At 39.0% G+C, this 23184-nt stretch overlaps 2 protein-coding genes across 4 annotated transcripts in view; one reads left to right on the top strand and one right to left on the bottom strand.

Moving 5' to 3' along the window:
• The window catches only part of itfg1 (integrin alpha FG-GAP repeat containing 1), a 138986-nt gene extending 124245 nt beyond the window's left edge, over positions 1–14741 (bottom strand). Inside the window, exons 1-6 of the mRNA XM_072381006.1 lie at positions 14522–14741; positions 13973–14057; positions 13760–13890; positions 13006–13063; positions 12737–12814; positions 12534–12628 (exon numbers count right to left, since the gene is read on the bottom strand). Coding sequence (XP_072237107.1) covers positions 12534–12628; positions 12737–12814; positions 13006–13063; positions 13760–13890; positions 13973–14057; positions 14522–14702 — 628 coding nt within the window. The 5' untranslated portion in view covers positions 14703–14741. The remainder of the gene's footprint in view (positions 1–12533; positions 12629–12736; positions 12815–13005; positions 13064–13759; positions 13891–13972; positions 14058–14521) is intronic.
• A 483-nt stretch (positions 14742–15224) lies between these two features.
• phkb (phosphorylase kinase, beta) overlaps positions 15225–23184 on the top strand; it is a 104289-nt gene continuing 96329 nt past the window's right edge. For 2 of the 3 annotated variants that reach the window (XM_072381003.1, XM_072381004.1), the window contains exons 1-2: positions 15237–15315; positions 18666–18752. In XM_072381003.1, the coding sequence (XP_072237104.1) occupies positions 15252–15315; positions 18666–18752 (151 nt within the window). In that variant the 5' untranslated portion in view covers positions 15237–15251. Of the gene's footprint in view, positions 15316–16127; positions 16232–18665; positions 18753–23184 lie in introns of all 3 variants that reach the window. The other variant, XM_072381005.1, reaches the window with a different exon arrangement.

The following is a 23184-nucleotide window of genomic DNA, read 5'->3' as shown; positions in this document are numbered from 1 at the left end:
AAAAACAACAACAACAAAAGGTTTTGCAGCAGGAGAAGCTATGGTTTATCTGGGCAGAAATGCAGAGTGAACTTGACAACCAGCATCACATCTCCTGCATTAGTGTTGCTTCATGTTTTGTGTATGCACACCATCACCTCGCTCACCACCACCACACTCCAAGCCATTAGTTGTGTATTCACCTTTGTTTGGGGTGGGAAAAAAGGACAAATTCTGTAAAGGATGTTACTGTGAATTTTCATAGAATGAAGGCAGGGCAGAGATGCAGGACTGAAGAACCTTCTGAAATGCAGCAAAAAAAAAGAGAAACAAAGGGAAATAAACCTTTTTAAATTAATTTAAACTGAGTGAGACTCAGAGCCAATCCTCTCTATTCTTCAAGTCTCTTCTGCTACTGAGAGGGTTATTTGTTAGCCTGTTACTCAGCAAACAGGCTGAGACACACACATATAGAGCAACAGCAACAACACCACCACATGTAAGGTTGACCCCCTCAGGGTAGCTCGAAGAGGAGCTTAAGAAGGGCCACCAGGCCAGCTGATCGAATCACTTGATATTGGGGCTTGAGGACAAATGTCCTCTTTGTGTGTGTGTGTGTGACTGAGGGAGTGAGAGTTTGAACGATGTTGACAGTAATGAAGCAAAATAAGAGGGATGAAAGTACAGTGTACGGACTTGCTTGTTTTTGAGGTTGTGTGTCTTGTGTTTCGTAAATAGTTGTACTATAATCCATTCTGTCGCCTATCAGTCAAGACCTCTGCATTTGTCTGCATTGATTTGTTCTTTAGCTCCCGGATTGGTTCATGCCTCAGCTGGAAAAGGGGACAGCATTTAGCATTCTGAAGGAAATGTCAAAGCAGTCAGCAGCAAAACAGATACTTTACCTCCAACAGACATTTGGTTGCCTCACCCACTGTGGGGAGTTAGTCAGAGGTAGAGGTTAAACAACTAAGTTAGTATGAAACCATGCAGACATTACAATCCAACCTTTGGAGAATTGTTCCCTGTTATAAGGCTGCAAAAAGGAAATCATACAGTTTGTACAAACTGACCCGAGCTGAACACAAAACTACACAATTAGTCAAACATCTTCTGTTCACCCAACAAGCACAAGCTCTATCTAAAGTAGACAAAGTCCCTGAGTTGAGCCACAGTTTTGTGAAGTACCACTATAAATAAAATGTAATACAAAAGCCACACACATCAACCTGAGTTTGTCTGTTTTTGTCATCCTGGGTTCGTTCAGCCTGAAGTGATATGAAGAGGATGGATCTAACTTTGAACTAAGGTGCACGGTGCACAGTCACCAGGTAACTATAGAAACAAAGAACATTTTTGTACGAAGCTGTAACCCTGTGCATTTCTGCTGTCAAGTTAGGCATTGTAACATAGGAGTCTATGGGGACTGACTTGCTTTTAGAGACAGCCTCAACTAAGATTCAAAGAGGTTTCTGCAGGTTACCACCTGGACATAAATGAGACGATACAAGACACATTCTACACTAGAATAAGGAACCATAAAACAAGAATGCTCAGTTTTAGTTTACTCAAAGAGGTGTGCAGAGAAATTTCACACAATGATCAAGCCAGAAACAAGTACCACAATATCTACCTAAATGATCTAAACGTCATATAGTTCTTACTTAAAATCTTAAAAGGTGGCCAACCAATCCTTAGGTTGAATAGATCTAACAGTAATGGTGCAATAAAATGTAAAGAAAGGACAAAGTTGATGACTGGTTTCTGCAAAAGTAATATTTGACAATCAATTTCACCTGCATGTAATTTCTTTTTACCTTTACAGGTATAGATTGAAGCCACTTGTCTGAAGATTCTAAAGAAGGTTCTGAAGAAAATACAAACTCAAAAAATAGACGGACAATAAAATGTACTTGACTCTAAGCAGTACATTTAACAATCTAGGTTATTCTGAAAATAAAACCAGCCAATGAGACAACACGCTGAATTGATGTCAGACAGCAGGGGCAGTGGACATTTCTCAGGCCACCTCCATAGATATGTGGCCCTGTCCCTCTGCTAGCAAGGAACCATCAGACTGTGAAACTAGCTTTTCCAAACTTGCCCAAAGCCCACAAAGACGATTAACTACAGTGACGGGACATGGAGCAGATGAAAACCTTTAAAGAAATGCATTTGGGCTGCTGCTATGTCAGCTGAGACAGAACAGTAAGCACAAGCTGTACAATCACATACACTTCACTTGTTACTGCAGCTGAATGACAATGTTGCCCCACAGTCTGAACATATGAAACAAAGAGAGGGCTGGAAGATTTCCTTCATTAAACTCTTCTTATCAGAGGGCGTTTTCCCCACAGTCTAAAACATGACGAAAAAAAGAATAAACGTTGGTTTGAATATACACACTCAGTATCACACAGTGTCACACACAAATACATATTCATATTCATGCAAACACACTCCTGTAAGCGTCAACAGAAAAAACAAAGAAAAACACAATTCATTTAGCAAAAGCTAGAGCAGTACCATTCACAAACTGTCCCAAACAAGTTCTGATACACACACCCACCGCCCGTCGTCACATAACGACACACACGCACACACAGATAAAATGCAGAATCCAGGCCAAGAACAAAGTGTGGAGCTCTGCAGAATAAATCCGTCTCTAAGTCAATATGTTGCCCCACTCCACACTGTGTGTCTTCAGACCCGGCCCATCAAAATAGCCCATTCACAAACATGGAAAAAGACACAAGCACAGAATGGAGCAATGCTATTCCCGGAAGAAATAATCTTCTAAAACCATTATAGGGAACAACGTAGGTGCAGTAGCTACGGGGGGGGATTATGGTCAAACCCTCTTTCTCTCCCTCTTTCTTCCTCTCCCTCACACGCTTGCACGCACGCTCTGCCCTATTGAGCTCATAACAGTTTTTTCATGCTGAACATGTGTCTGTGTAAATATAAACTGCTCCCGGAACTACGGTAACAAGCAAAGGAAAGCTCATTCCACAGACCGAAGCGGGGCGTTGGTGCGTGTATGCATGTGTAAAACACTTGCATCGGTGGAATGTACCACTATCAAGAGCGATGTATACTGTATTAGGACAATACAAATAAATAAATTGTTATGTCTTCCTTGCCTATTTTGTTTGAAGAAACATTGGAGGACAGCACATTACATAAGATAACAGGAAAGACAAACTTCTTCCACAAACACGGTTGATGGTGGCTGTCAAGCCAAGCCCTCAGGAAGCTGTGCACCACACCGGTGCATAAATGTTTGTTCCAACACGGATAGGTGGGTAAGCGTACAGGTGAGTGTGTGAGTATGCATGTGAACGAATAGATACACAATGAAAAAAGAAGCTATTATGAATGCTAGGTATTGTGACTATACTCTGTTCAAGCAGGTCTAACACAAGAAAAAGGAGTCTCACTCTCCAACAGTTATAAAAAGTATGAAAAAGCACCGGCGGTGGTGGTTATAATTTGCCTGTTTTGCTCAGTTAGAACTGGGACGGATTGGAAATTAATTATGAATTGTAGCAGGGAATTCTAAAGGAAAATGTCAAAGCATGTGCTCGTGATGTGAATCTCCAAAAATGCAACAAGATGATAACCCTCACCTACATTTTCATTTTTAATCCAAAAGAAAGGTTTGAAGTAAGGAAAGATCCGAGGGGGTGTGCAGAATGGACTGAAAAATCCCAGAAAAGTTTCATGAAGACATATTTGTTAAAGGAAATGGACAAAAGTCTGCTGGCAGATTGAGCTCACGTTAATAATGGGGAATGAGGTGAGAGACACCGTAATATTATAGAATTAACGATTTATTTAAATATCAGTAACAGTCTAGAATCTTATTTCTTCACATAGAAACTTGCACAATGTCCATTTTATTGTATTAAGTGAGTTTTGTGATTTGCTTCATGTAGGCAGTTACTGGAAAAAAAGCATTTACTGAGTTGATTGAAAGAGCTTTGGAACACATTTAGTTTGTTTCAGAATCAAACCTCTCACTTTATCTAACTAACTTACAGCTAATCTAATATGAATAAACAAATTGATTATCAAAACAGTTGTTTGATGTCCTAATGCCCCGTCGTGATATTTCAGGTCCTCATTTAGAGCAGCTAAGTTACAAGTGTTCACATAGCGTACTAATAAACAAGCTAAGCGATTTTAAATGAGAAAAGAGGTGTAGATGTCATTGCCTGTTAAAAGCCATCCCATACGAGGAACCTTTCGTGTCCAAATCTTTTGGCTGAACAGATTTGGTCATTGCAGACATTAAAAGATTTAAAAGGAATTTTCATCAAATTAAGATCACTGGATATAAAAGCTCTCTTTTATTTTCTCCTATTTTCCAGCAATGCTTTAAGTCTGTCTTAAACAACCTTTTTTTTCATTCACCTTTGACATGGGCAGCTCAGACAACACGATGGCTTTACATCACATGATTCCAGGTTTAGTTAAGGTAGGCAAGCATGAGATACAACAGACATGTTGAGCTTGGTTGCTGCTGCTATTTGTAAAACAAACAAAAAACAAAAAAAAAAAGAAAAGTTTAATTTGAAGACATGAACATTCAACAAGATGTCGCTGATAAACATATACAACTGAATCTTGCTTCTTTTGGGTTCTGGGTACAGATGGGGGAGCGTGTCTACACACTTTAGATAACTACATCTCTTAATACTCCCAAGTAGCAGTGAACCTGTTTCTGCATCTGCTTTTCAGAGGTTCTGGCATCAACTTGATATCCAAGAATGAGTTTTGGTGAAATCCCCTCCCTCAGCCTTTTTATGAATGCTATTTGAACATGCCTTGAGGGCATCTTTTGTCATGAAATGGGTTTTAAGGCAGTGATATGATTGCATATTCATGAGCATGTTTTATAAGCTACTTATCTGATCGTGGCATTTCATTCCATGTAACTTCACAATAGGGTATACTTGACAACTTTCCTCAGATTCTAAGTATAAAAAGCCAAACGATGCATTTAGACTCACCAATTACTGAGACAGAACAATGCGGGGAGGCAACAAAATGCTTTTATTGATAGTTGCTGGTGTGTTTAATATTTCTGCAATGTCCTTCCTCATTTGGTGAATGTGTATCATTAAGATTTGCGATTGAAAAAATCTTATTACAATGCCTTGCCAAATGTAAACTTAATCGCTGTATAATCAATTCTTCTTCTTGGCAACTCTTGCTAGATGGCAAATCTGTTCTCTTCCTCCACCACCACCACATTATTAGTCAGACAATCAACAAGCCACTTCAACACAGAGGTAGTTTAATTGGATGGTGCACAAAGCATTACCAAGTCTGTTGCCTAGCAATGGATCCTCATGCTAGTTTTGCTGTCTTTGTGGATACTTTTCCCACAAAAATGGCAACTATAATTACTTTGCAATTATAATCTTTTCCTGCAACTAAGTTTTTAATCCGACTGCTGATAAACTCCTGCCTTGCAGTCGTCTTTCTGAACAGACATGTGGTGCAGTCCCCGGGGGTTACTATGATTGTACCAAAGGCACCCCTGATAAGGGTTAAAGCTCCAATCATTAAATAAATAAATAAAAGAGTGTGAGCACAAAGCTGGTATGCATCGCTGTTAGAGACAATGGCCGTCAGATAAGGAGACTATGAAAAGAGATTACAAGGCATATGCTATATGTCCCTGTCGCCGCCACGTTACTTGGCTGGGGAGTCCAATATCCAGGCTAAATGAGGCCTTAACATCGGCCAGGAAACAATTCCAGACTTTCTTTTCCTCCCCCTCGCTGGTGGTGCTGATGTAGTGGGGTCAGCCAATATACTATCATGAAGCAGTTTACAGCAATGACACTGACTAGACTTTGATTGGAGTCATGACACTGCAGTGAACAGCCCATATCCACACAAACAAAATATCTTATTGTATTACTGTGTCACTCAGAGGTGAGATAAGAGTTCTTATCCAATACACCAAAAAACACATTACTGAAATGAATATGTTTCACTTTATAGTCACCACTATTTAAGGGAATTTTCATTCATAATTTTTTTTTCCTCTTTCATTCGTTGCTTTTGCCTGTGAATAACTATTGATTAGTACATCTTCACATAATTTATCAGAATGAGCTCCTCTTGGACTTGCAATTCAACTGCGAATGAACTAATAATAACTAATAGCAATAATCATATCAACAATAATAATAAAAATAACATATAAGCAAACACAGAAACTTTGTGACCAGTACATTTTCTGTTCTGTAAGGGCTCTTTATATTACAGTGTTTACTTCCTATTAATTCATTTTTCCTACTTTTTTTGTATACTGCAATTTGCGTTTTTAAGTGTTAACCATTTCATTTAAGCAACTATAACTGTGTCTTAAGACAAACTCAGATAAATAAGTTCAGAAAATGTTACCAGTCAGGGAGATTAAATAACCAGAGGACAAAAGATGCACATGCTGAAATAAATCATTGTCTGCTGGTTTCCAACAGTTACAGAGTAACAACCCCATAGTTAGAATGTAGATGGCCTGCTCTGCTTTTTTTGTTTTAAACATTCAGGTATGTGTATTTAAAAATGACTCAGGGAGTGTTTGCTTATCTAAAGTCCGTGTTGTCTTTCTCAACAGCTGTGACTTCAGTTTCCTCTGAGCGCTGCTTGTACCCTACAGTCACTGCTGGGCCTGAATGCTGAAGTCTGTGTGGACTACATCTACTGCTGCTCTGCATACAGGCTGGTAGGTTAACAGGCCATTAAGGCAGGGTTTCCAAATGAGTTCTTCACTATATATCATGTCGACCATATGAATATATAAAAAGCAGCAAATACAATTGAGAATCTGTCAAGTGTCACTGAAATAAACGTTGCAGCAAGCAGCATCCAGACGGTCCTCGAAACTCACTCTCTCCCTGCTTAAGCCTGACTGTAATGCTCCAGCCGGTATCGCTTAGAGGAGCAGGTGGCTGCAGCAGACAGTGAACTGAGCCTTCCTAAAAACTCACCCAAAACCATGTGCATCCCTTTCCCACTCTTTCACGGCCCTTTATCTTTTTATGCATCCTTTTCTTTCAAACCATCCATCCTCTCCGGCTCAGTTTTATTTCTCCCTCACTTGCTGCCTACTTGTCGTTCTTTCTCTCTCCCATCTGCAAGAACCCCCCAAACAGACCGTAGCAGCCAAGAGTGACATCCACCAGATGTTTCTCTATCTCACACTTTGTTGCCCCTGCAGTACATTCAACAACTACAAAGTCGACGCAGTTAAATGTGCTTATAAAGTGATAATAAGCCAGTAAAAAGCCCTTGTGTTTGTGTGTAAATGTGTATAGCATGAAGTCATTTCCTAAATCATACAACCTATAAAGTTAGACTGTAAGCATTCAGTTTGACAAATTAAGATAATGGACAATGAATTCCAAAATGAATAAAAACAACCTTCTCCTAATTCTAGAAATAAGAATTAAAATTTGGTGTGGTCAAGCTAAAACCTCACGGTACAACATGATACCTGCAGTGAGTATGACATGCCTCAATCTTTTCAGGCTACTTTTAAGTCAAGGACTAGTTTCCAGAGAGGGAAGGATGAAAAGAATCCTCCACCTCTAGTGTAAGTGACAGACCTCTGCTTACTGGGCAAAGGGACACGAGTGAGATGCTGTACAACAAGAATGAAATGATTTCTCCATTCACTGGGGGAGATCATACACATTTATTTCCCTGCTTGTCAAATTGAAGTTTTGCTGTATTCTCTGATTTCCTGGCATTCCCTCTGGAGAAATGTTTTAGGAATAAACGTCAGGAAAAAAACAACTCAACTGCACTGCGTCCACATCTTATGTGATGTCATCAATCAAGAACTGAGGCCAGGTTGTTGGGTCTAAACCAGGCAGCATCTGTAATCCTCTTTTACATATACCGTATATTTATATTTATATTTATGTCTCAGTGTATCAAGAAGTTATGTTTTCAGCCACAAGATCATGCAGGTAAGAGAAACTGGAGATAAAGTTGGAATGAGAACTGAAGTGTCTTGAAATACACAAAAAAAACCTCAACAAATACAAAACTGTTTTAATTCTGTCACAACCATACGTGGCTGTGTTGTGTTTTGGGTCCGAGTCTTATGCTGGGCTTACACCAAACGATTTTCACAGTCCCAGACTAAAAACTGACAGTCTGTAGGAGTCTAACTGGAGTCTCTGTGCGCTCCCGTCATCTCGCTCGTTCAGTTTAAGGTGGTAATCTGCAGTCTGCGACCGCGTTTCAGACCACTCTTTCCCTAGGCTTGGGATCATATCAAACGTCTTTAATATAATCACAGGTCGCAGTGACGTAACACAATCAACAACCAATAGATGAGCTCTGACAAAATCAGAAACAGGAAAGCAGACAGTCAAGAACAAAGATGTTGGCAGACGTTTAAGAACAAGCGATATTCTGTGGCGTTTTCTCTTCTTTTTGTTGGGTTTTTTCACTACAAACTACTGCACAGACAAGAGCAGCTGTAGCTAAAAGCTGCTTCTCCATTTTTGTAAAACTTGTAAAAAAAAATTGCATGATGGGGAAAAATCTAGTTGTAGTCTTGTAAATAGTGACCCTACAAGATTCCCAGTCTTTGTAAAATCTTTAGTCTGGGACTAAAAACTCTAAACACTAGTCTTTAGATGTGAGCTGATAGTCTTTCAGAGTCTTTTCAAAGTCTTCTGGTGTGTGGGTAGCATTAGGTGGGCGGTGCAGGTGTGCCTGAGAGCCTGGGGCGGAGCCTGGTTTGCTCCTGCCACCACACCTGCTCCTCATCATCCCTCATTAAGACGGCCTTATAGGAGCTGTGGGAGCAGCCAGTCTTCGCCAGATCGTCTCTCTTACTAAGCGGTAAATCGGCTCACCCTATGCTCTGCCATAGTGTTTCTCGTAGTTATTTAACTAACCCTTGTTCTCGCAGCTTCTGCCTGCCTCCACCCATTGCTCCTACGCCTTGGTTTCCTGGTTCCAACCTGTACCTGACTCTCCGTAGTCTGGATACCCCATCAGCCACATTTCCACACCTGCCTGTCCACCTATCCTCTGCTCGGACCCCAACCGACACAGCCTGTACCCTCTCCTCCACCCCGGACTCCTACTCCAACCAAGTCAGGACTATTTACTCTCCTCCCCTCTGCAGAATCCTCCCGTGCCTGGAAGCCTCCAACACTAGCATTTCTTGTTAGATGAATATTTTTCTTTTATTCCCTCGGGTCTCCTTTGGAGTCTCTTTTCCTGAAGGCTTAGGCTCTACCCGTGACAAGTTCAAGCAATTTACATTTTCAAATAATCTCAAATGCTTTTTCTGTTTGAATGAACGTGAACCCTTAAATATATGTCACAGTTTAAAAAGGACAGACCATGTCCTTCGGCCATTCTCAGTACATGGATTTAACAAACTATAATTTAATTTGTGACGGCATTCCTAAGTTTCACTGTATAATTAAGTCATTTCAATATCTATTCTCCGTGTTTTCTTAAGCAGCACAATTAACCTCTGACTCCAGAGAGAATAAGACAGGGACAGTCTAAGCAGCACAGACGGAAGGACTGGCATGAGTTCCTCTGTAAAGATCAGCAGGATGGGAGCTGCCCTCAACCCTTTATTTCAATCTGCTAGCTTCTGTAAGCTGGACTCCTCTAATAACTGCCAACTACTGACAGAACAATGCATAACAGACAAGAGAAACCCTTAAGCTTTTTAGAGGAGACCCTGCATAATGAGGAGAACAATCTACCGGCTGTGCCATGGGTATGTTGGTACGTAGAAGGCCTCCTTTTTAAAAAAAAAACAAAAAAAAAACACTCATGTTAGTGATGGCCCAAGGGTCATTCTGCAATGGTTCTTTGTTCCATTTTAGTGTCTTGTTTTGCAGTCAGGAACTTTGTAGTCTTGTTTTTAACATAGTGTCCTCCTAACAAACTGATAAAAGGGATCATTGTAAGGAAACACTAAAAGTGAAAGAATAGGCTGCAAAATCTAAGAGGGTCTCTGTTAATGAACCCAAATAGCAAGTGGCTCTGGTCAGTTAGTCGACATGTTCAAGTTTAGCAAATATCAATTAAGCAAACATGCAGATACACAAATACTATCATTTCAGATAGGAATAACGATCCTTGTTGTCACAGAGGCTTAAAATTGCTCTACAATCACAGGATGGTCTTTCCTGTTTACTCACTTTATCAGCCTGAGACGAAAACTGATTATCTACAAAGAGTTTCAGCCTCTCACTGAGATGAGAGGTTTGTTCAGCCAAGACAAGAGCTGCACTGTACTGATTATTTCAGGAACTTTAGATTTCAGGTGGCTGGACATATATGGGGAACAGTATAAACAGACGGGAAATAAACAGGAATTCTGTTTCCAAGATTAATTTGCCTTAATATGGGAAAAAGAAAAAAAGACAAACAAGCCATTTTATTCCAGTGGAGTAACAGGGGAACAGACGAGAAAGGCTACTTGTTTTAACCTGAATAAGTAAACTTATGATTCATTATACAATAAAAAGAAAAGTAAAATAACATAACTTAACTTAAGTTAACTTAAACAGCGTACTTCTATATTCTACATCACAGTACATCATGGAAGAATAGCAGTAGGTTTGATCTTTGAGAAAAGTTAAAAAAAGAAACGTTTGTAATAAAACTTTAAAAGTTAACTATGACACTAATTTTCTTCAAGAGTTAATGAGGAATCTAAAGTTTCCTGACAATATCAGTAAAAGAATTCTCCAGCATTTCATGGACTGAAGCCACTGTGGTGATAGAAAGGACTCCGAAGATTTAAGTTTGCCAAGCAGGGTTTTTCTGCTTTTCAATCACAAATTTCTTTGAGAAGACACCATTGATTTGAATACACTAAACTGTGAAACAACAAGGATGGTAATCAATCCAGCAGCCCACCAGACACTGCGGGTGTTACTTAGCACAGTAGAGTTGAGCTACAGTTACAGCTTGACTTTCCCACTGAACTGGACCGCTGCCCTTGGAACTGAGGTATTGACTGATGTGTGCGACACTGTAGACTGTGTGAAAAAACATCCAAAACATCCTGCCACTTATTTTCTATGTGGGAGATCATTGTAACTTGTAAAGTATTTAGGTTACTTAAATAGTGATTTTGTCAGATGATGCTGTGGTTATAAAACGAAGATTTCATTATAGCAGAATGATGGTCTGAAAATACTTTAAGCAACGGCAAGTCGACATGAAGTTCTGAACTACTTTTAGGAAATAATATTTGATGCTGTTGCTAAAAAACAATTATAACTATTTGTTACTTGCTACCAACTTTGATTTTAATGAATAAGGTCCAAATTTTACAGTAACTTACAATTCTAATTATTCTTATTAGTCTTATTGCAGCAAAATACCATTAAAATTCACTGTACATTTACAGCAAATCCTCACACAGCATTAAGGTTAGCTCCCCAGTCAGATAATAAAAAAAAAACCTGAGTCAAAACAAATAACGATCAAATTTAGACGTTTCACATAGTTTTAAGACATTTAAAAAAATATATCCATTTCAAAAGGTTTAATGAAATGGATTCTATATTGTGTGGTGTTAAACACAGCCTTCTTGTTACATGTGTGCTCTGACAACCACTGAAGCATTTTACACATTTTTCTCAGGGTTAGGCACTGCCTAACTTCTGGCCAAAACGCTGCAGCCAGCAGGAGAGATCATATTTTTCCAGTTTTAGCTTCTCCTCACAAATAAAGCTTTCAATGACCGAGCTTCATCATATCTTAAAGATCTCATAGTGCAATATTTTCCGAACAGAGCACTTTGCTCTCAGACTGCAGGTTTACTTGTGGTTCCCAGAGTTTCTAAAAGTAGAATGGGAGGCAGAGCCTTCAGTTGTCAGTTGTCTGTGGAACCAGCTGCCAGTATGTGTCCGGGAAGTAGACACCCTCTCTACCTTTAAAACTTTCCTTTTTGACAAAGCTTATAGTTAGAGATGGCTCAGGTGACCCTGAAACATCCCATAGTTATGCTGCTATAGGCGCAGACTGCTTGGGAACCTCCCACGATGCACCTCTCCTCCCTCTGCTCTCTTTACTCTTCATGTACATATGGCATTATTGTAGTCATTAACTTGTGTTTCTCTCTCTCAGCAGGTATCGCTGGCCTGGCGTTATGGTGTTTGTTGTTCTGTCTTTCCTGTCCTCTCAAACCCCAGCCGGTTGAGCCGGATGGCCGCCCTCCCCGAGTCTGGTTCTGACAGAGGTTTCTTACTGTTAAAAGGGAGTTTTTTCTTTTCACCGTCACTTCATGTGTGCTCAGGACGGGAGATTGGATCGAAGAGAGGTCTTGGTGTAATCTGTTGGTTTTCTTAATTGGTCTACTTTCTTTGAATTGGCTCTGTATGTATAAATTGGACTAATTTGGAATTTTATGAATGGGAATTGATTTGATTATGATTGTATTACAATGAATTGGATTGTATCTTTTAAGTGCCTTCTTGTAATTTGGTGCAATATAAATAAAATTGAATTGAATTAAAACATCAGTGACTTACCAGCAGTGAAGTCTTTGTTGAGGTCAATGAAAGCATTAGAGTGAGGGAGGCGCATTGTGACAGGTGAACTCAGCGCATTCTGCCACGAATGAATCCTAAAGGAAAGGCAAAACCATGAGGCAAAAGCAAGTTCCACATTTTAGAAAGTAAACTGAGGTATGATGGCAGCAGCAATAAAGTGAGCTTGGTAACTATTACTTCACCTGTTAGAGAGATAGCAGATTTCAGTAGTTGGGGGGTTGGCGACTCCAAAAATATCTGGGATCATGTCCCCATTGAAACTTTGAGGAAAAAAAGACAATAGTAAAAAAATAATAATAATCAGAAAGTACATGTGCTATCATGTAATCTAAGTCTCTAAGTAAAAATAGAAAAAATGGAAGCATGTAGAGGTCACAAAACTAAACACACAGAGGTACTTTATCTTTTTGTATGATTAGAAATGCAATTACAATATCAAACTAATACTCACTCCATAACAAGAGGCTGATCTGTAAGGGTCTTATTCAGCATGAGCCACTCAGTCGTATCTGCAAAAAAAACAGGCCCTGAGTAACAATGGTGCACAGAAACTCAGAGGGACTGTCAAGCTTAACTGATGCTGTTGGGCTCTAAGGTATGAACAAAGCTGAAATACTGAAATGTGGAAAACAATTTAAGCAAAGACAGTTTAAACTGTCTTTCGTGAACTAGTGTCCTTTAAACAGAACATGTAGAACACGAGCTGTTGACTTTCATGATTATTGTGATGATGATGATGATGAGTTATCTTGGTTTGTTTTTCCCTAATGTCAGTTTTCATTGAATTCTAGCATGCAAAATCTCCTTTCCTCCATTTAGTTCTTAAAGAAAAGCTCACATATCATATGTAAGTATGCACTTTTAAAGATTTTAATAGAATCAAAACATCTACAGCAGGTTCTGCAATAACAACAAGGTTACAGATTTAACAAAACGTTTCTTCTTGACACTCAGTCTAGAATTCCCTAAGGCTTTACCACTGCTAAACTGTAAGTTTTAAAAATGATTCTAAAACAACCCAAAATGTTACTGTAGAGCATAAATATATAAATATATTTTAAAAACATGTTTTCTATAGTCAAGTCACTGAAGCCAACGTGTAAGATGTACTTAAAAAAACAAAAAGGGATGCCCTGGGCCTATTACTATCAAATGTGTTGAAAAGAATAAGCTCAGTTTCCTGGTGGCTCACTGTTAACTCGTACCTAATGTCTGGTTATTCCCCCAAAAGATGAAAACTGTTGTTTTTGGGGATTTGATCTGAGCTGTAAGAAGCACATCCATCTTGGAGTCTCCATCATAATCTCCAGGAACAACACTGGTGATCACGGTGTCCCTAAAGCAGAAAGTAGGTCATTAAGACGCAGCCAAATGAACCAAAGAAACCAAAAGCATGCAGTATTTAACCAAATACTTACTTTGGCAAAATGCCTTTATTTATTTGAACTTTGGGCTTGAAGTATGGCGACGTGGAGTCAGCCAAGAAAATCACCAACTCAGACTCTGAAAATGTAAGAAAACAACACAGACAAAGACATTAGTTAACATGCACACGTTGACCAACGTAACAAACCTTCTTCAAATCTGGAATTTTGAAGTCACAGCAGAAATGAAAACACACAGCTGCGGCTGCATTCCAATAAGAAAAAGTCCTGACATATTGCATGCTGGCTTATTGTAACAGCGTCATGGGATGCTGAATGAAATTCAGTCATAATTAATGTTTTAAATTCCACCTGTTTTTCAACAGCGGTAAAAAGCATTTTTCAGTAGGCTTCAGACGATAAAACAAGTGACATGACATTTTTTGACAAGCTATACGCAAGTGAAGGTACATTCTATTTATATTGATATATGTCCTGAATTGAATTTTTATTTTATGACACTACACTAAATTCGTATCAACGGCTATTTAGCTGACACGCCATAAAGCTGTACACATTAAAGAATAGTAAGCGTTGACATACGCTCTCTGATAACGAAGATGTCAGTCTGTTTATCCGCGTTAAAATCACCAAACGCTGCCACCGTCCCATATTTTGCGGTCCCGAAAAGGTCAGCGGTCACATCCTGAAGAGCAAATGAGATATATCGTCCCAACAAAAACAAAAAAAACGTCAAAAAACTATTTATTTTAACCAGCCACATCCTTCTACAACTATAGCGCCTCACAACATCGCCAACTGTAATACGGCACACTGCTTTACGGCAGGGAGAAACGGCACTTTCTTTTGAATAAATTGTACATTACATGAATTGTAGTTCTTCATGCGATACTGTCTGCTTAAATATTCACGTTATCTTGTATATAGGCGGGGAAAGTACTGAAATAATCCCAAACTACGTATTTATGAAGTTGTCTTATTTACGTCAGTGCCGTACTCATTGGTGCTTTGACAGCTGACAGTTGTGTGAAGCTACAGAACGGTAGGGAGGGATAACTTGAGAAAGAAGGAAAAGCTTTTTCAAAATAAATTTTATGGTTTTTCAAACTTAACAAGAGCGAATGCAATATAAAGAATATAAAATTGCAATACTCTGATTATAAGGATATACTCGCCTCAGATAGTAATCCTTTACCTTCTAAAATAACTTTTTAATTTTAATCTTGGCAGTTTAACACAAATGGTATTGCTTAATTTTGAAGGAGGACACCAGAAATCCTTAAAACTCTATCGAACTTGACACTTTGTAAACATGGCGGGTCTAGCAGATGTCGGCTGGAAACTCCTGGAATTCAAAGCCCGATCAAAGAGATCAGGTCTGAGTCGTTACTTTGCATGATCTCGAACCGTGTGACGTGCACGTTCGTTTCAGTTGTGCTCGAGCTTGTGTTTGTAAAGCCTCTGTACGCGGGCATACATTTGGTTCTGTGTGTACATTTAATTTGTCCACGAGCGATGGTACAAGCATGAAAGGTCAGAAGTGCACATGTGAGGCATTTGGAGGCTATTTTAAGCACTTCTCATTTGGTCTCAATTCGCTATTACATCTCACCTCCACTTTACAGTCCTGCGTTATAGTACTGTGTAAAAGTCATGTTCAGAGAGCCTGTTGGGCCTGTAAAAAAACTTCTCGCACACTGTGTACCCGGGCACAGGGATGCAATTTCTCTTGAAAACTTTTTAGGGCTTAGAGTTAGTATAGAAACGGAAAGTCGCAATTTCGTCTCATATACAGGAAAAAGTCACATTGTATAGAGAATGAAGAAAATGCACCTTCACAGTTTAAGATGCACCTGTTCCCTCAATTTCCATGGGATAACTTCAGCAGCAGAAAAAGTTGTGAATGTTATTTAGCATACATTTCTGTCAGTACTGCGGTAGGTTAATCAGATAGTTCTATAGCTTTGCTCATAATCACATTACCATTGTAGAGACATTACCATGGTAGAGTAGGCTAATTCATCGTGACTCTGTTTTCCTCCAAGGTTTAAAATAACATTCATTCTCAAGGAGATAATTATTTTGCATGTTCATGATCATCACCTGCCCAGAGTGTAATTCATTGTTGATTCATGCATGTCTTGAATCTAACTCTGTGCTACTAACTCCTTCCTGTGAATTGCAATAGATTTCTGATTTAGCTGAGAGACGATTGGCCTTAATTTCACCTTTTGAGAATGGCTGTTTCAGTGGCTCCGATTGCCCAGCCTCGTCGGAAAGTGCACAGACTCGGTAAGTAGCGACAGCTGATCTGAGGAAAACAGTGCAGTTGGCTACAGACACAAGGCCACAAAGGCCTTAAAGTGCTTTCAGAAAAATTTTAGACAAAATATATTTGACTGAATCTGTATTTTCATTGTTATTTTTCACACAGTGCTCCACAATGACCAAATAAACTAAGTGGTGTCAATGTTGCTACATTTTGATTAATGGGTACACACCTGTCTACATAAAGCAGTCCAGCAGTTGATGATGTATCTTACTTTGAAAGCCAAACCATAAGGTCAAGGGAACTTTGTGTTGACATGCCAGACAGGATTGGCTCGAGGCACAGATCTGGTGAAGGCTTGCATAAAGATAAAGTTTCTGCAGCATTTAAAAGGTCCACATAACACACTGGCCTCCATCCCTCTGAAACAGAGGAGGTTTTAAATCCTAAAGAGAGACTTCCAATATCTCACCAACACGCTAAGCTGTTATTTGGACAGAAGGTCTTGGTCATACAAGTAATCAACAAACCAATGGTCACTATGAATGAGCTCCAGAGTTTCTCCAGAGTTTCTTTTTGTAGACAGGAGAATCTTACAGGACATCTATAATTCCTGTTTTCCCCAAGTCAGTATACTGTTAAGTGGCCAGAAGCCTTTCTTCATTAAATGGCACGTGACAGCCGGGTGGAAATTTACCAGAAGACAGTTGAATGCTTCTGAGAGAAGCAAACTAAGGTCAGACTCTCTGCTGTAGCTCCTATTGGCTTGCGTCGATCACACCAGTCACTGATAATCACCTGATCATCTTCTTCTCTCTAGTCACATATGGTGACGGTAGCATGATGCTGGGAATGTGTTTTTCTGTGCCGATGTTCGATGTAGTTGCCAGGATAGAAGGTAGAATCAATGGAGAGACATAGAGTCCCGAGTGAATCTATGCCAAGGAGAAATGTTTGTATTTAAACAGGAACACAACCAAAATCCTACAGTCAGAAAAATTAAGGAGTGGCTTCGGGAAAACTCAATGAACATCCTGGAGTGCCCCAGTCGAAATCTGGACCTGAACTCAGTAGAGTTCTGGATAGACCCAGCAACGGCTGTGCAGTGATGCTCCCCTGACTGAACTTGACCATTTTTTCCAATAAGAATCCTGGCTTGCCAAGATTGTAGGGGCATTCTCAAGAGGGTCATTGTCTTTTATTCTGAATACATTCCCAACACACTTCATAAAACAGTTTTTGTTCTGTCATTGTGAAGAATTGTGTGAGAATTGATGACAAAAAAAGATTAGTTTCGGGACGAAATGTGAAAGACTGAGAGGATCTGAAAGGACATCTGGACACGAGGAGCTCGTTTTCTGTTGCATTGTAAATGTTTAATGATAATAGGATTGTATATGTTGTAAACTGTAAGTGACATTAATCTTGTCATTTCAAACATGTTACTTCATCTCTTGACAAAGAGGAAACCAGTTTTGTTGAGATTACAACATATTTTGTCACCATTAGAAAACAATAGTTAGAGGCTTAAGTTCCCCTTTTCTTTAAAGGCACACTGTTGATACAGTGGTGTGTCGCTCCTCTACTTCAAGACTTAAAGGCAGAATGGCAACATCATGGCAAAAAATAAAAATTACAGTTAATGACGTGATATCCGGTGGTCTTCATGAGTGAAGTTAGTGATGAGATTGTTGAAAAACCAAACGCTGACAATACATTGTTTTCTACTGTTAGAAATGATAACTGTATATAACTATAATACTAGAGTTCCACTATGCTATTTTAAAGTGTTATCTTCAAAAAGAGATGTATTGGCTTTGTCCCCTGCAACTTTAAAGATGATGAAAATTATGCTAATTTGAGTAAGAATGTGAATTCTTCAGTACCTGTGGTATTGACCCAAGGTCGAACCCATTAAAATGCAAATCTAACTAAGTTAAAAGTGTCTGAAAATAGAGAAAGTCTTACAGCGGGGGGTTCCCTCCAACTCCTGCTTTTTTCTAAGTACAGAGGGAAATGCTGGTTGAGTGTCACTTTACAGTCTGAAACTTTAGCTCAGGGCATGAATATTATTTTGACTGCATAGAGCCCTGTGATGCTGTGGGTTGCAGTGAAAACTTAATTTACTTATGGTATGCCTGTGTTTGCTTTCCTTTTCAATTTTTTGCTTGTTTTGCTTTTCTTAGCCTTCACTCTTGTTTGTTTGAAAAACACCTTTTCCTACATGTTTTGATAATCAAATTGAATTTGGTTTGTTTTCTTAGCCAATTTCCATAGAACTCCAAGAAGGCAACAGTCTTTTATTGATTTCACTTTTTCTTTTAGCAACATTATAAGAGATGGAGACAAGACAGGACTGACCCAAATTTCTGAGAAGCATTTGACTATTGAGACATTAGTTTTAGGAAAGACATTATCAGGCACTGTTAGGAGTATAATACATGTATTCCTCTTCAGGTTCCATCTATGAACCTCTTAAGCTGTCCAATCTTCAGCGAGAGGATGAACCTCTGTGGGAAAAGCTTGACCACTACTACAATGCGGGTAAGTACACGCATTCTGTATCAATAAGCTTTTGTTATGTAATGTAACTGTGAAACTTACCGTAATAACATCTTGATAAAACAGCCTTCCAATGACTTGCCAACCACCAGCTGCCGCTTAAACTCCGGCAGAAAATGAGAGCATGATTTTAATGTGAAAAACAGAGGTTAATCTGTTTTTAACTCACTCATATGCTCACAGTTTTGTCTCCAGAATCACAGCTTTCACAGCAATGTGTGTTGGGAATGATTGTGGTACTCTTTGGTAAAACTTTGCCGATGGAAGATGCAGGTTTTCCTCAAAGACTAACAGTTTGAGGCAAAAACGTCAGTGACTTTTCAATGTGAGCCAGACAGAACTTAACCTAACCATGCCACTCAAAACTGGCAGCTGACTGACATTTGATAATCAACTGTTTCTCTTACCTCTAGTTTGTTTACACTACACTAGATTCAGCTTAAAGTTTTTAGCAGAAAGGAAGATACTTGTATATGAACAGTTTCTCCAGGAGCTGAATTGTGTAGTTCTATTTGCTCTCTTTGTTTATGTGTGTCTATGTGTGTGTGTTAGTTTTTCATATATATCTTTAAGTTTTTGAAGAAGATAAATGAATAGGGAAAAAACCCAAGAAAATAGTTTTAATGTAGCAGTGAATAAGGAATAGTTGAAATCTCACCATGAATATGTGCTGGATGTGCAGCATGGTAACAGCTGAGCTGATGACATCACATGCAGCTTCACTGGGCTACGCAGGTGGAATTTCTTAGTTGATAACATTGATGGAAACTCATAACCAGCAGACTGGCATCTGGGGTGCAGAGACTCTCCATCTCAGTAGTCCGTCCAGGATTACATAATCTGTTGTTAACAAGCAATGTTATCCCTCCTCCTTTGCTGTTGCCAATCTTTCCGCAGTCTCTGTTTATCCGTGTTGACTTAGTGCTGTGTACGGAAGCATTGTAGTCTTGTATGTGTTACTGCAGCCGGGGCTCAGTAAAATGCACAATACTACATTTCCGATACTCCTCCATTTTATCTGCCTGTGATCCCACATTTCAAGCGATGATCCTGAGGCAAAATGATGTAGACTTTCTCCTCTCTGTTTTACTCCTGCCCCATATCTGGAATGTCTCCTCTTCATCTTGTCTAGATTCGGGGTCTTATTCCAGGCATCAGTTGGGCATTAGAAAGTTCAATCAGTTACTGCAACGTATAAACAACTTCTATGCTGGCATTGTTATGCATCATAAAAGATGTTAAAAAAACATCAGAAGTAATGAACAGAAATTAAGCCAGCAGCACAGCAAAGCATAACACAATGCAGTCCAAACCAGTGTAGATTATTGTATTTTTTTTCTAAAAAAAAAAAGCAGTGATTTCACAGGAAAAAGCTTTTTTAAAAATCTTAATCCTAAAGTGAAGTTCACCTGCTGAATGCCATAGAACCGTATGCAGATTGACTTTGCTCATGCTACTCTTTACCTTGTGGCTCAGGGTTCACTCAATCACAGAACTGTGTGGACAGAGCACAGTTTGCTGTTTCACATGTCTTTCCATGAGCATATATTACAATGATTTCATTTTCTTACTTTCCTGTACTTCCGTGATGTAAAAAGAATGTCTGTTAATTAACTTTTTCTTTTATTTAAATACTTTTGATGATTTGACAGATGCTGTGAACCACCAGCAAGTATGTTTGATTAAAAACTGTATGGTTGGATGGAAAAACTTTATTCAGTGATCCAGAGAGCATGGCCACATTAATGAGCTGTTATTGCCAGCATTCTCTAATTGCAACTGTAGGTTTAGTGATTGCATCTTACATGCGATATCATTAAGAAAAAAAAAGTAGAAATGAGACAAGGGGTTCCCATGTGTTAACACTGGAAACCTAAACTCAATGTAAGCCTCATTTACACTCTTACATCTTAGTCTATACAGTTACAGGCTACACAGTGTTGTGGTTTTTTTAATTGCACACATTTACACACTGACGGATGCTTTGAAAGCAAGGTGGGGATTGGTGTCTTGCCCGAGAACAATACGACATGAGCAGCCAACCTACTGCAGCTGTTAGTGATGGATTGATACAGGCATCCCTAATATGGCTCTTGCTGAACATTGGGCTAATATCAACAGCGAGGCTACTTAATCTGTTAGACAGTATAATGATTTATTGGTTGAGTGAAATTTTTTATGAATTATATAAATCTGGCAATAATAATAACCATAGCAGTAATGGTAATAATGATGATTTTAATGATAGTAACTGGAGCTGTCAAATAAATGTACTATATGTAAATTGACGACCACTGGATTCCATTAGCAGTCTTTGAGTGGGAAGTCAGCGTGGGATCCTGTGTGTGTTACTGCTTTGAAACTTCTAATTGTTCACTCACTGGTGAGGGCATGAGGGGGGAGACAGTCTTTTCCTGCATTAAGTACTGATCACACCCGATATTACTAGAAAATAAGCATGTCCCATACATACAGTAAAGTGTAAATAAAGCTCACAAATTGAATGATGATTAAAAAAAAATGCTGTGCCTACATTTCTGAGAGGTGGTGTCAGATCACTGGTTAGAAATGAGCTAGAAGTTATTTTGAACTCAGGAAGGACACAAACTTGGTGATGTATATCTTTGCGCAGCCTAGTGCAGGTGATAGTTCTGTGATATGCAATCAGTAAAGGAGGCTGTACCCTCAGTGCAGGAGAGATAAATACACATTAGTGCTGACTGTTAAATTACCAGCATCTGTCAGTGCAGAACTGTTGCCACAGCAGTAATACCCCACTCACACAGCTATACACACTGTCTGTGATTTCTGTGCTCACCCAAACCGTACCTTTTGATATGAGTAAATCTTCTTCGCTGTAGAAGTTCATATTTCAGACGTCTTGTGTAACAGGCCAATTTTGCTTTAAAAGTTGTCCCTGGTATTTAACTGGAAATCAAAATGTCTGCTGTGTAGAGTGCTCTGTGTGCAAACCAGTTATAGCTGTTGGACCACACAAACTATACTTATCAAAGTCACATACTAATCCATTGTAAAGTCTTTGTCTTTTCTGTTTGTTTTGCCCTGTCGTGACAAACTGAATTCACCTTCCTTTTTATTTTACACAAAAATCAATACAAGTGGAGCCATAGAGCAACAGAGGGGATAGACCAAACACTCCACTTCATCTAAGATGGAGCTGGGTTTAGTATGCAGAGAGTAGACTCATGTGTAAGAGTCTGGTAATACAGATCAGCATAACTTGACTTTTCTTAGTTGCTCTCACTTAAAAAGGGAAAGTTCACGACAGAAGAACAGACAAGTCCTGACATTTTCTTTCATGGAATGTCAGTTAATTTTGTGAATTCATATTTCTTTATTGCATTTCTGTTTCATTTCAAGGTGTAGTTCACCTGCTAAATGTCATAGAGCCGTATGCAGATTGACTTTGCTCATACTACTCTATGAAACTGCCTGCTGCTTTGATTTACCTTGTGGCTCAGGGTTCACTCAATCACAGAACTGTGTGGACAGAGCACAGTTTGCTGTTTCACATGTCTTTCCATGAGCATATATTACAATGATTCCATTTGCTTACTTTCCTGTACTTCTATGATTTAAAAGACGGTCTATTACTGAACTTTTTCTTTTATTTAAATACTTTTGATGATTTGACAGATGCTGTGAACCACCAGCAAGTATGTTTGATTAAAAACTGTATGGTTGGATGGAAAAACTTTATTCAGTGATCCAGAGAGCATGGCCACATTAATGAGCTGTTATTGCCAGCATTCTCTAATTGCAACCGTAGGTTTAGTGATTGCATCTTACATGCGATATCATTAAGAAAAAAAAAGTAGAATTGAGACAAGGGGTTCCCATGTGTTAACAATGGAAACCTAAACTCAATGTAAGCCTCATTTACACTCTTACATCTTAGTCTATACAGTTACAGGCTACACAGTGTTGTGGTTTTTTTAATTGCACACATTTACACACTGACGGATGCTTTGAAAGCAAGGTGGGGATTGGTGTCTTGCACATTTGGCAAGCATTGTCCAGAATTCCTTATTGTTTAGTGCTGTGTGTAATAAAATAAAATAATGAATAAACAATTTTTAAAAAAATCATAAAATATTGTGAAAAAGACAAATACCATGGCTTCTCTGCCTGTTGTGCATATACAAAAAGTGGAATATTTTCTATGCAGTGACCATGACCTAAAGTCTGTGTAGACATGACTTAATTCAAGAGGCTTTATTGTCATCATACACCGAAATTGCTTTTGGCTCTTGTAGCAGCTACAATGTCACAGCACAAAACGTAATACAAGTAATAAGAAATATTAAAGTGCAGTCAAAAATGTTATTTTTATATATGTATATGAAATAGTCTGTACAGTTTGTTTGACGGGGGGGTGATAATGTAGGTGGTG

Source organism: Leuresthes tenuis, unplaced genomic scaffold (assembly GCF_036924035.1).
Source record: "Leuresthes tenuis unplaced genomic scaffold, fLeuTen1.0.hap1 SCAF_2, whole genome shotgun sequence".
NCBI classification, from domain to species: Eukaryota; Metazoa; Chordata; class Actinopteri; order Atheriniformes; family Atherinopsidae; genus Leuresthes; species Leuresthes tenuis.
Note: the sequence above shows the minus strand (reverse complement) of the source record. Positions and strands in the feature narration are given on the sequence as shown.